Source organism: Cololabis saira, chromosome 8 (genome assembly GCF_033807715.1).
Source record: "Cololabis saira isolate AMF1-May2022 chromosome 8, fColSai1.1, whole genome shotgun sequence".
NCBI lineage: Eukaryota > Metazoa > Chordata > Actinopteri > Beloniformes > Belonidae > Cololabis > Cololabis saira.
Window position 1 is genome coordinate 13,955,663 of NC_084594.1, and position 13,914 is coordinate 13,969,576.

Genomic DNA, 13,914 nt, shown 5'->3' on the forward strand with positions numbered 1-13,914 from the left:
TCAGACAATGGCAAGCCGCTATCGTCTCCTCACCCATAATCGTCATGCTACCCCTCTTAGCAAAGCAACCAGCCTCTTGTATGAACCCAGGGTCGACTAAATGTGACAGCGATTTTGGATTTTACCGCATAGAACATGTATAAGAGTAAATCCTGCTGTAAACATGTGCAGCAGCTCTGGGGATATTTCAGCTGAAGGAGCTGGAAGGCAAAGCCAACTTTGATTGACTTGTTCCCATTGACTTTGTCCCTGTAAGAAGAAAATTGGGCTTCAAAACTGCTCTTCACAAACCAATGGGTCACGTAATGTAATACTTCATCCATTGTTTTTTTATAGTCCAGGATCGGGACACTGACTCCCACATTAGCTCACTGCCCCAGTGACGAGCCAGTGTCCCCAAACCTGGACACATGCAGCCAAATGCACAACACAACAGCCCTAAAAGGGAAACATCAAAAGAAGTTGCACACTAGTGCACACCCTTAAAGAGTATAAGTCACGTATCCAAGCTGAAAAGAAACATTTGTGGTGATGAATTTGTTAAAAGTAACAAAAACATGTAAAGTTATTACTTATTGGTCTCAAATCTACAGCCAAGAATTGATTCAAAGTAAAACCGTCAGAGCCATTCTTCCTCATAAAGAGATTTCAGATGTCAAACAGTAACCAGATGGTATTTCTGTATTCCCTCTGGACTGCAGAGCTGGTCAGAGAAACCACCGCGGCCAGCCTCGCTCTGCTCGTACCCAAGAACATCGCCGCCTTCCCGTCTAACGGTGAGCGCTTCACTGAGGGTCACATCGACGTGTGGTGGATCGTCCACGATGGAGGCATGTTGATGCTGCTGCCCTTCCTCCTCCGGCAGCACAAGGTACCGTCAAGTTACCCATGAGGGAATACATATCCATTCCCACTTTCACTTTGCTTATATTCATACATCTTCATATTTAAGGATCTAAAAAGCAGCTCTTTTTTTCCTCCTGAAGTGAGATTTTTTTTTTTTTATGCAAAACAGGTAACAATACAAATGTGCAAAACAAAAACACATACAGGTACAGGACAAGAGGAGTCACTAGAAAACAAACAAAACAAACAGACAAACGAAACAGTACAAAACATCAATGTCAATGACTGCTTTTACATGCACTCAATAACCCTTTAAAACCTGAATATTGGCAATAACCCGAATTTGCACGGCCATGTAAACACCAATAACCCCTTTGAATAACTCGAATTTGCTCATATTCCGGTTTTTAAAAACCCGAATATTACCCCTGGGTTACTCCTTTTAAAACCCAAATATTCGGTCATGTAAACGCCAAACGGAATATCCCGATCAAACGGAACATGAATTTGTTTTCTGCGCATGCTCTGTTCACAAGGAATCCTGGTCTTTTGAGTCCAGGACGTTCTTATAAACACGGAGAAACGCAAGACCACGCCACACTTTTGGAGCGAGGAGGCGACTAATCACTTCATAAATGTAATGAAGGATATGAACATTTTGGCATTTGTAGACGGTAGAAAGTACGGGGATAGTGAGAGTTACAAGAAGGTGAGCGAAAAGTTGCGCGAAGCAGCATTTGTTTTGAATTTGGATACAGGAAGAAGAAGCGGAAATGACGGTAATTGCGTCATCACGGTCTCTGGTTTGATCCAGATATCCCAAATGATTAATTACCATGTATACAGGGATAACCCTGTTTGCTCACGCATGTAAACGGAATATTCTGAATGTTTCAGTAACGGGAATATTAGCAATAACCCGAATTTTGACTGCATGTAACGTAGTCAATGGTGGTTATTTAATGAGAGAGACAGCAGCCAAAAAAAATCAATAAAGCTACAGTAAATAAATAAATAAGATAAATTAAAAAAAGGGGGGGTTAAAAGGAGCCAGGTTTTTTTTTTTTTTTGTTTGTGTTTTTTTTTGTTTTTCTCCTGAAGTGAGATTTTCAGATAGTTCTCCTGATTGTGAGACCATGTCTGAAATAATGATGTCGTTCTTCAGGTCTGGAGGAAGTGCAAGATGCGCATCTTCACCGTGGCTCAGATGGACGACAACAGCATTCAGATGAAGAAGGACCTGACCACATTCCTCTATCATCTCCGCATCGACGCCATGGTGGAAGTTGTGGAAATGGTAGTTTGTTTTTTGTTTTTTTTGCACCATTGCATAAGCAACACTGCACACATGCTCCACAGAAGTACATTTCCAAGCACTTTAATGTCAGAACCCTTGGCTAGGGACATAATTAGAAAATCCAGCAGTTCCTCAGGCTCGGCCAGTTGCTTCAGTAAACACTACCAGCATGTCTCTTTTTTATTTGTTTGTTTGTTTTTTTGTTTGATTCATGCAGGGAGGAAATGACCGCTGTGCACACTGAGTACTGAAGCTTATTAAATGCTGTTATGCAGCGAATGAAATGCGCTAAAGTGTCAGAATGCTCCATCCAGTCCAAAACCTTCCTTCCTGCTAATTATCCGAGGCTAGACATGGGAGGCTGAGTCTGGCAATTTGCAAACCTACAATTAAACTTTAACGTCCTTCAGGGAGGCAGGAAGCCTTCAGTTCATCAACATACTTTTCATGAATGTCCTGAAAAACAGGTCTGACTCGAGCAACTATCAGACTTTCTGCAGTTTGAACTTCTTGTCAAACGGCGACAGCTTCTATCTACATTTATGTCAGCGGAGACGGGAACACCGTCGCTCAAGAGCAAATACTACCAGCACAAAATGCCCCAACCTAGGGCTGGGCGATATATCGAGATTTTAATATATATCGATATATTTTCAAACGCGATATGGTACGAGACAATATCGTTTATATCGATTTAATTTTTTTTTTTTTTGATTTTGATATAGCTTATTTTGTGACAAATTGACTTGAATGTTTTATTTGAGATTTGCACAAATATTTTGTTATTTGCACAACTGTCAACCTCAGTGGAAAAGTCTGCCTGTTACTGTCTACATTGTATTAATCGTACAGTGTACTTTAATTTAATTGTTATGCAGGAAAGGGATATTTGTTTTATTTTATTCAAGAAGCATTTTTATTCTATATATGCAGGCAGTTTATTTTTATTTCATTTGTTTTATACATTTTGATATTGTGCAGACCTCTGTTAATAACGGAACCTGTGTGACATTTGGCACGAGGCTTTGTATTAAAACTGATTGTTTTTTTAAGGGTTTGCCTCAGAAGAAAATGAAGCTAACAGAGATGCTATGCTATAATGCTTTGGGGGAAACCCCAATTATGGCACAGAAAAAATATCGATATATATCGAGTATCGCCATTCAGCTAGAAAATATCGAGATATGACTTTTGGTCCATATCGCCCAGCCCTACCCCAACCTATTTTAAAAAAGAAAAACTGTTTATTTTCCTCATGACAGCAAGACAGCGACATCTCAGCCTACACTTACGAGAAGACCCTGGTGATGGAACAACGATCGCAGATGCTGAAGCAGATCAATCTGACCAAGACTGAGCGGGAGAGGGAGGTAAGCAAGTTTGTTTGTGCCACCGTTTTCCATGCGCTCATAAACTTGACGCGACTCGACAGTCCAGCTTAGCTTTGCACGGCTTGATTTGACTTCTCATGACACTCAAACCCCTCCGGACCGAAGCTCGTCCGCGCTTAAACCAGACCAGTTGCCCACCATATTTATGGTCTCTATCAGGAAGCTGACTGCAGTTGCATCAGCCCTGCTTTTGCGTGTGACAGCATGATTGACGTTTCATTGCACCAGTTCAACACCTTCTGACATGGTGATGCTCAGAATTTTATGTTTCCGATTCCAGCGACGGCCAGTAAATATCTGCTGCAGAGCAAAAGTCATTTCAACTATCCTTCTCAACAGTATATATTATCTGTTGAGAAGGATAGTTGAAATTATGTAATGTATGTTATATATTTATTGGGTATGTAGTATATATTAGTAGTAGTGTAGTAGTAGTAGTAGTATGTGGGTATATATTTATAGAGATATTTATGTAGTTTATATAGTGTATATTTATATAGATGATTTAGATTTTTAGATTTATTTATTTGCACAGTTAAACATTACACAAATAAAATTACCAACTTTACAAATTAAAGTGCAGGAAGAGGCGAAAACTCAAAAGAGCTTATCAGGTGCCTCCACCTATAGTTAACATAAAATTTAATATCATACTTATAAAAACAAAATATACAAATGAGCAGTTAGAAATCTATAAATGATAGAAATTAAAGGGAAATTACAAAGAATTTACACAAAAGAGAAATGATCGGATATATGAAAAACGATAGAGTACAATTTAATAATTAAGAAACAATCAAAAAATAAACGACTAAATAACAAACCAAATGAACAAAAACAAAAAATAATTTCAAGGAGATTACACAAAACGATAAAATGTGTCAGTACATCCATTACTTATGCCGGAGCAGTTCCATTTACAAAACAAAAATTAAGTGGTGTTTCAGACATCCTTTAAAACCTTGTACAGAGAAGCATTTTTTTGCTAAATGGGAATATGTATTCCATAGTTTGACCCCCCTGTACCGTAGTGCATATTTAGCCCTGGTTGTAACACATTTTGGAGGATGCAGATCTAACGCTCGACGGGTTGCATAAGAATGGACCTGAGAGTTTGTAGTAAAATAATCTTTGAGGTGAGCAGGAATGCTTTCCTCCTTTAAGACCTTATAAATAAAAACACATGTCTGATAAATATTTATGTTATAAATGTTGAGAATATAAAGTTTCTGAAACAAAGGAGTGGATGTATATAATAGTTGTATTTTCTAGATATTGATATAACATTTATGTAATATTTATATTGTCTATATACTTATATGGATAATTATTTAATAATAGGCATGTTTACAGAGTATTTATATAGATTATATTTATATGGATATTGTGTAGATATAATACTGTAATAGCAATAATGTAAATCCATAGTGTTATAAAGGGGTAGGGAATAGGAAAAAGTGTACACTTCTTCCTACTCCTTTTTTTCGAACATATGTTTATATGAAGATGTAAATGTTTATCTTTTTTTTATTATTTTTACTTTCATTTTATATACATGTTCCGAAATAAAAATGCCTTCATTCATGCATTCATTCAAAAAGAATATCTCTGCCTCATTGTTATCTCTCCCCTTCTTCTGCATCCGCTCCGTCACAGATCCAGAGCATCACAGATTCGTCCCGCGGCTCCATCCGCCGTAAGAACCCGGCCGCTGTGACCACCCAGCTGAGCGTGACCGAGGAGCCGACCCCGGCCGGCAAGGAGGAGAAGCCTGAAGAGGAGGTAGGCTGGGGTTCTGCAGGGCAGCGCCGCTGATCAAAAACCAAGCTGTAAGACCAATCCCCAGCACCTGGAAGCGCTGCGATAAAAAAGCAAAGAGGATTTACTAAATCTGGACAGGAGCATAGAAACACAGGGACAGACATTTAAAGCAGCAGTTTGACTTATGACAGACTCAAACCTTGAGGAGTCGTGTTAAAAGGTCCACAGTAGCGGAGAGCTACATCCAGCTGGCAGTTTTATCCTTTGCAAATTAGTATGACAAGTGTAGTGAGCAGAGTCAGTTTTCCTGCTAGCGCCGGACTCAAGCCTGGATAAAAGGGAGCATCCCCTTCATTGGTGGATGTGTTTGACACATGAGAGGGGTGGACAACGCCGGGGCTCGTGTGTCGCTGCCATGCCTGTTTTAGACGTTTCCCTGCTCGAACACACCCGACACAAACGATGGTGTCAGTAACAGACTTGTGCAGACCTAGCTGACAAGCTGATGATAACCAGAGGTGGGTAGAGTAACGAAAAATTGTACTCAAGTAAAAGTACTGTTACTTCAGAATAATATGACTCAAGTAGAAGTAAAAAGTAGTCATCCAAATAATGACTTGAGTAAAAGTAAAAAAGTACCTGGTGAAAAAACTACTCAAGTACTGAGTAACTGTTGAGTAACGTCTGATTTATTTTTTTAACACAACCATTCAAACAGACAAAAGTAGAAAATAATCATCTTCAGGCAAATTAAATCAATAAAATAATAAAATAAATTAAAATTAATAAAAAATAGCTTAAATTAAAATAATCTTAAAGTAAATTCAAGTACTTTAATAAATAATAAAATAAATAAAATAATAACAGAATAAAAAAATAAATTAAGCACAAGTAGCACAAAATTTCATACTTTTTGTACTTTTCTTTTTTAACCAGGCAGAACTAGAACAAGCCCATGAACTCAGTCTGTGTAAATGTGACAAAACATGAAAAAACAAACAGTTTTCCCAAACAATCACTCAGTGATGTCATGAGATTGACGCGGATAAAAGGGATAAAAGAAAAGTAACAGCTCAATGTGGCCTAATGTAGCGGAGTAAGAGGAACAGTTTCTTCTTCACAAATCTACTCAAGTAAAAGTAAAAAGTATAGTGATTCAAAACTACTTCTAAAAGTACACAATTTCCCAAAACTTACTCAAGTAAATGTAACGGAGTAAATGTAACTCGTTACTACCCAACTCTGATGATAACCATTCATTTGAATCAGGGAAACATCTAAAACATGTAGGACGGCGCCACTCGAGGAGCAGGACGGCCTCGGTAAATATGTTATTTGGCCAGTAAACCCACTAACAATACATTGTTGGAACTGTAAAGACATCATGATTTCCTATCAGATTTGATTAGCTGTCCTTTGTTTTTGTGGGATTTCTATACACGCTTCAACTGCGCCGCTTTTTATGATTTGCTGACGTAAGCCAATGCAGGTGCTTGAAATACTAAACAGATATTGATCTGTAATTCAGGTGAGTTTTGGTTGGTTTTTGCACAACCTTTGTGCTGGAATTCATAAGCTGCATCTGTTTTACAATGGGCTCCGCCCATCCAGAGTAAACCCACCAACGCCTCAGCTGGTTGGAGGGTAAACTGATTGATTTCAGATGGAGCCCCACCAGTTCCTGTGCTAATATAAACATACGAGTGATCGTGATATAATCATCTAAATCTTTGCAACAAAGCAAACAAGGGTGATTTTAAATATCTTATAACTGAAAAGTTTGATTCCAGTGTGGAAGGCACATTTCTGCTCGATTTTTATTTCATTTTATTGTTGAACTGACAATTTATAGGTTTCACATTTTATTCTGCTTTGTTTTAAGTTCAGACAAACCAGGTCATTTATAACCCACTTATTCATCGTGCTCTCTACAGTGGTTATGTATTATCTATTATCTAGAGTATGGAGTTTGTGGAGCGGTTTGGATGGACATCAGCTTCTTCACCATACCCCAGCGTGTTATCCACATCCATTTAATGCTTTGTATTAAATAAAATTTAAGTATTTATATTTATTTAACACTTGAATACCTACGGAAGAGTATTGGGGCCAGGCAGGAGAAAAAATATTTGAGAGGGAAAGATTTTTTTTTTATTGTGCACAAGTTGAAATGTCGAGAAAAAAGTCAAAATGTCGAGAAAAAAAGTCGAAATGTCGAGATTAATGTTGAAATACAATTTCAAGAATAAAGTAAAAATTTTGACTTTTTTCTCAACATTTCGACTTTTTTCTCGAAGTGCACAATAAAAAAAAATCTTCCCCTCTCAAATATTTTTTCTCCTGCATGGCCCTAACACTCTTCCGTAAATACCTAAAATACTTAACGATTGTGTTAAATTGTTAATTTTCCTCTTGTTTTGATTCTGTTAAACTTCTGTTGATTTTGTCAAGAGAAGGACAAATACTCTTGATGTTTTGAGCTCGTCATCATTCATTTGTGAAGGCTGAATCATGTTTAGAAGAGTGGACACTCATAAATTGCTCAAAAATATGAATACAAAGTAAATGAATATAAATATTTCCTGTTTTTTTTAAGCGTTTAACACCAGCTCTCCTTCCTCCCCTTTCCCTTTAACACTGTGGCTCTCTGTGATCTGCGTTCCCACATTTTCACCTCAACTGTGGCTCTTTCAACCTCCCATGTAACACACATGTAAATCCACGTCCGTCCTATTTTCCTCTCGTCTCATAGTCAAAGTCGGCATCTTCCCCTGTGTCCCCCCCTGCCCAGGTCCAGCTCATCCACGACAACACCACCCCGGCCAGCCCCGCCACCCCGGCCACCCCGCTGACCCCCGGCGAGGCGGCTCAGAGCCCCGGGGAGCAGGTCCAGATGACCTGGACCGAGAAGTGCGACGGCGAGCCGGCCAAGCCTCCCGGCGCGGCCACACCCGAGGGCCTCAAAGACATCTTCAACATGAAGCCGTGAGTATCTCGCAGCGCCCAATCAACCGTTAGGAATACTTTCTTGTTACTGACTAAGAGAGCCCCAGGTTTCCAGGCTGAAAAAACAATTTCAATGGAGTAGAAGATTTTGAGCTTGTTGTTAGAAGGAGACGTCATGTTTAGTAAAGACATTGACTAGGCCTGTGTTGAAAAAATCGATTTCCCAATTCTAAATCGATTCTCATATTAATTCCTAAAAATCGATTCATATGTCTAAAGATCGATTTTTTTAATTTTTTTATTTATGTATTATTTTTTTTTCATCATTACATTACAACTTTTGGTTATTTTTTTGTTTATCCCCAAAAAAGGAATGTTTTGTTGGACACGAGAATAACTGGTGCCATGTTTTTGCCTTTAAATATCTTTAAAGGTATGAAAACATTAAAGTGTATAATAGGTTATAATTGCATAAATTGTCTATATTTCATTACTTTATATATTGTTTTGGGGTTACATTTGCAAAAAAAGCTAAAAACCAAATTCTCAAAAATTAAAAACCAAAATAGACCGAAAATGGAACAAATAAAAATGGAATGTGGGAAAAAATAAAACCGATTTCATCCGCCTCTGTTTCCTCCCTGGATCTGTTTGGTAATTCTGATCCACACGATGTTTCTGAAAGCAGTTATATCAACATTCTGGGAGCTGATTGGTCCTTACAGCATCATTAGCTGCCAATACTTGCTGTTTAATCTGAATATAATACTAGTAGTAATATTTTGCATAACTACAGTCATATACTCAGTGGTGGACAGTAATGGAGTAAATTTACTTGAGTACTGTACTTAAGTACATATCCAGAGGATTTGTACTTTACTTGAGTATTAGATTTCTTTGGTACTTATTACTCTTACTTGAATACATTTCCAAGACAAATATTTTTACTTTTACTCGAGTAAATTTCTAGGAAGGCTGAAAAGTACTCGTTACTTTCAGGTCTGCTTTTTTTCTTCTTCCCTAAAATCCTATTGGACACAAGCTGTTTTTGTCAAAGGAGGAGACCTATCACAGTGCACGCTCTCCACTGGGATGTACGTAAAGTGGAAATATGTCAAGCCTCCCCCTGAGGGGGATCCAGACTTAGTTGGTGCAGGTTCATTTGGTTTCAGTTCATGATTGTTAATAAACTCTGCATCATCTGCTGTCCTCTTATGATCCCATTCATTTGATTTGTTTTTGGTGTTTCTGCAGGTTTTATATAACATTGTGGTTCTAAAAGCAGCACATCAGTGCAGCTGGTTTCAAAGAGTTAATTCTCAGAAACAAGAGATAAAAGATCCTTAAATTAATTTAGAAAAAATATAGTAATTTACTGATGTGGAAAATAAGAAATTTACTCTTACTCTTACTTTTACTTAAAGTAAATTTAAAAGCATTTACTTTTGCATACTTAAGTACCTTTAAAAGCAAGTACTTTTCTACTCTTACTCGAGTAATATTTTGACTGAGCTACTTTTACTTGTAACGGAGTAAATTTTGACCAGTAGTATTTGTACTCTTACTCAAGTACTGGGGTCGAGTACTCTGTCCACCTCTGCATATATTGTAATTCATGCAACAGCTCAAAAAACAGTTTTAATAACAGTAACCCAAATCAATATCGGAATCGGATCGAATCAAATCTTGATAATCGATTCTGAATCTTAAGAATCAGAATTGAATCAATTCTTGACATTTGAATCGATCCCCAGCCCCATTACTGACGAGCTTGTTGTTAGAAGGAGACGTCACGTTTAGTAAAGACATTGACAGCTAAGTGTTGATGATGTTGTGTTTCTGTTCCTACCATGCTGCAGTGAGTGGGAGAACCTGTAAGTACTGCAGTCCTCTTAAACCTTATTCACACCATTAACTTTAATACTGATCAGTTAGCCGCATGACAAGGAGAGCTTTGTTTAAGTGAAACTGAAAATAAATGAGCATATTCCATGTTTATCAGCTCTGAGTGCCACAAAATGATTTTTCACATGCTTCAGAATATCAAATCTGTCCCTCTGTCTCGTCTCAGGAACCAGTTCAACGTGAGACGCATGCACACGGCACTGCGGCTGAATGAAGTCATTCTCAAGAAGTCGTCAGAGGCCAAACTCGTCCTGCTCAACATGCCGGGGCCGCCCAAGAACCGGACAGGTGACGAGAACTGTATCCTTCATGGGGACAGAAGTAGGTTTACTGGTCCGAGTCTGTAATGTGTGCGTGACAGCGCCGCCTTCCTTTAGAAACAAAAGTAATCAGCTGTGACACCGGTGTCACTTGTGCTCAGATCCAGGCGGCTGTTTGAGTCCTGAGAATTAAGCCAAGAGGGTTTTTTGTGCTTAAGTTTTGAAATTATGAAATCCAACGATTGAAAATAAAATGCAGCTGAATTCATGAGCAAATATACTCCTGGAGCAAATCTTAATGTCTCCAATATGATCCGTTGATGCTTCAAATGAAAAAGTAAGCAGTGACCAGAGTTTGGAAACATGTTTTAGAAACATCCAGCTTTATTTTTACTCCTCAAAACCAAAAAATAGAACAAAAAAAAACACAAATTTCAGCTCTTTTCAATTACATGGTATAACGTGTCTTAAAAAAAAAAAAAATTAAGTACACAAATATACAGGACTGTCTCAGAAAATTTGAATATTGTGATTTTCTGTAATGCAATCACAAAAAACAAAAATGTCATACATTCTGGATTCATTACAAATCAACTGAAATATTGCAAGCCTTTTATTATTTTAATATTGCTGATCATGGTTTACAGCTTAAGAAAACTCAAATATCCTATCTCAAAAAAATAGAATATTCTGGGAATCTTAATCTTAAACTGTAAACCATAATCAGCAATAATAAAATAATAAAAGGCTTGCAATATTTCAGTTGATTTGTAATGAATCCAGAATGTATGACATTTTAGTTTTTTTAATTGCATTACAGAATATAAAGAACAATATTCTAATTTTAATTTAATTTAATTTAATTCAAATTTTTAATTTTAATTTTCTAATTTTCTAATTATAATTTCACAATATTCTAATTTTCTGAGACAGTCCTGTACAGCAGGGGAACGGGAAGGAAGGCCCGTGGGAGCCCCGTCTGGATTCAAAGTGAGCTACTTGGGTAAAGAGTTGGCTTAAAATGGGCCAACAGCACGGAGCCCTTATGGTTGCAGTATTATGGGAGCGGAAACCATATCTGGGTCAAATATACTGTACAAGTGCCACGAGGAAAATAAGTGCACTTAATGGGCAAGAAGGGGGCAAGTTGCATGAGTCTCATATAGTTTCAGTAACATATGCACCACTGAAGAAAAAGAATCAATTGGGCACCGCCTAAAATCCAAGTGGATCCCACTCAGGGACACACGTTATAACAGATCTAATGATAAAGCCTTCGTACTGTCATCAGTCTCAGACAATCTCAGGACAAGAAAAATGGTTAAAACAACCTCTAAGTACCCTCAGTAGGACACATCGGCATTGAGACTGATTTCATTTGTTTTGTTGAAGGAGGGGGGGTATTTCTTTATTGTATTTTATTAGGGGGAGGTGTTTAGTTTGTGAAAGAGCATCTTTGATTTCAACACCAGGAAACGGTGATGGCTAGATATGATGTGATGGATGGTCAGTGATGGGTCTCTGGCTCGGCCTCAGCTGCTCGTACATTTGCCAGATAAGTGAATGTACAAGCAGCTACATTAGGCTGATATTCAATTAGTGTAATGTTATATATTGATACAGGTCAACTTATACCTCTCTCGTCTGATTGGGCTATAAATTCTGCTTGGTTTTTGAAATATGTTTCTGTTCACTGACAGCTCAAAGAGGGGTAGGGGGAGAAAACTAGAACAGGACCAAGTTAACATGGATAACTAAGTGTGGGGACATGATATTACCAGAATCCCCTGACTGGAGCGGGTCTTGGCAGTCGTAGCGGGTCTCCGATGAGCAGCAGTAGCAACTATATTCACCATGCTGTAATCTGTCTGAAACAAAATGAAGCCAAATGAAATAAGTCAACACTAAATACCCCCTAACTGCTTCCAAAGGATTTAGGAGTGTAAGTTCCTTTCAGGTTCTGCAAACCTTCACCCGGTGTGCAGACCTCTTTCTTCTCTGGACCATACCAGTGTTTGTTCACACAATGACAAGAAGGAAGGACATAAGCAGCAGTCTCAGCTAAATAGTTGCTTCTTTATGTACAGAGAGGCTTATAAAGCCTCTTAGAGCAAGTTTAGAGTTCAGGATTCTAATGTGCTTTATTCACAAATGAAAAGCGTTGGGTTCAGTCGCTAATCCTCCCAAGTGTGAACGTCCCAGCAAATTTACCCCCCGAGGTCTGAACGTGCAATGCTCGGAGAAATTCAAACAAACCCAGGAGCTCCATCTGATGCCCTACAGGCCTCACCGCACATGATGAACATTAAAGTCCACGACAGATTATTTAGAAAGAATGAATAAGTACGACTTGTTTGGAAGGAAAAAACATAGAAATTCAACTGAGATACAAAAAACTGCATCTGACCAAACCACAAGACTACTGATACATCAATCAATCAATCAATCAAATTGTATTTATATAGCACCTTTCATCCAGGTTAGGAATGGGCGATATTTTACCGTTCACGATATACCGTCCAAAAAATTCCTCACGATAAGAATTTTTCATCTTGCGGTAAAAACGATAAATTCCCATTGATAAAGTTTTTGTGTAAAAATGATTTATGGTTCTGCGTTAAATCCACAACGTACGGGAAGGAAGGAAGGAAGGAAGGAAGGAAGGAAGGAAGGAAGGAAGGAAGGAAGGAAGGAAGGAAGGAAGGAAGAAAAGAAGGAAGGAATTCGGAAGGAAGGAAGAAAAGGGGAGAAGGGAGAAAACAAGGAAAGGAGGAAGGAAGGGAGAAAAGAGGAAGGGAAGGAGAGAGCAGGAGGAAAGAAGGTAGGAAGGAAGGAAGGAAATGAGCCAGAAAGAAAGAAAGAAAGAAAGAAAGAAAGAAAGAAAGAAAGAAAGAAAGAAAGAAAGAAAGAAAGAAAGAAAGAAAGAAAGAAAGAAAGAAAGAAAGAAAGAAAGAAGGATAAATTCCCGTTGATGACGATTTGTGTAACAAACATGGCGGATCTGAGAGCGAGATAAATTTATAGTTGAAAAGGTGGAGTTGAATTGGTATTTTCTAATTGTTATCGGGATAAATGCCGGAAATTATCGTGATACATTTTTTAGTCCATACCGCCCATCCCTAATCCAGGTACATGAAATACAAAGTGCTTTGACATTTTGACTGAAAAATAAGCGTAATAAACAAAAATTAAAAAAAACTGGGGGACCAAAAAAATAAAAACTGGGAGACCAATGCACACTGACATGCAATATAGTTAATTAAAATGAAAAAAAAAAAAGATAAAAGTTCAAGGATTAAGGCTAAAAAATAATCAGTCCACAACAATAAAATATAATAATAAAAACATTACAAGAAATAGATAAATAAATAAAACAGATACCTTTAAAAAATGTTAAACAGAATAAAACTATAAAATTTGATGCTACATAAAAGCCAGACATAAGAGATGAGTTTTTAGTCTACGTTTAAAAATGTCCACATTTCCAGGATCTGAGGGGCCTTCCTGG

At 37.8% G+C, this 13,914-nt stretch overlaps 1 protein-coding gene across 4 annotated transcripts in view; it reads left to right on the forward strand.

Moving 5' to 3' along the window:
• slc12a5a (solute carrier family 12 member 5a) overlaps positions 1–13,914 on the forward strand; it is a 239,261-nt gene that overhangs the window by 217,316 nt on the left and 8,031 nt on the right. For 2 of the 4 annotated variants that reach the window (XM_061726813.1, XM_061726816.1), the window contains exons 19-25: positions 702–871; positions 2,012–2,143; positions 3,406–3,513; positions 5,191–5,316; positions 8,048–8,280; positions 10,101–10,115; positions 10,313–10,446. In XM_061726813.1, the coding sequence (XP_061582797.1) occupies positions 702–871; positions 2,012–2,143; positions 3,406–3,513; positions 5,191–5,316; positions 8,048–8,280; positions 10,101–10,115; positions 10,313–10,446 (918 nt within the window). The remainder of the gene's footprint in view (positions 1–701; positions 872–2,011; positions 2,144–3,405; positions 3,514–5,190; positions 5,317–8,047; positions 8,281–10,100; positions 10,116–10,312; positions 10,447–13,914) is intronic. The other 2 variants (XM_061726815.1, XM_061726814.1) reach the window with 2 other exon arrangements.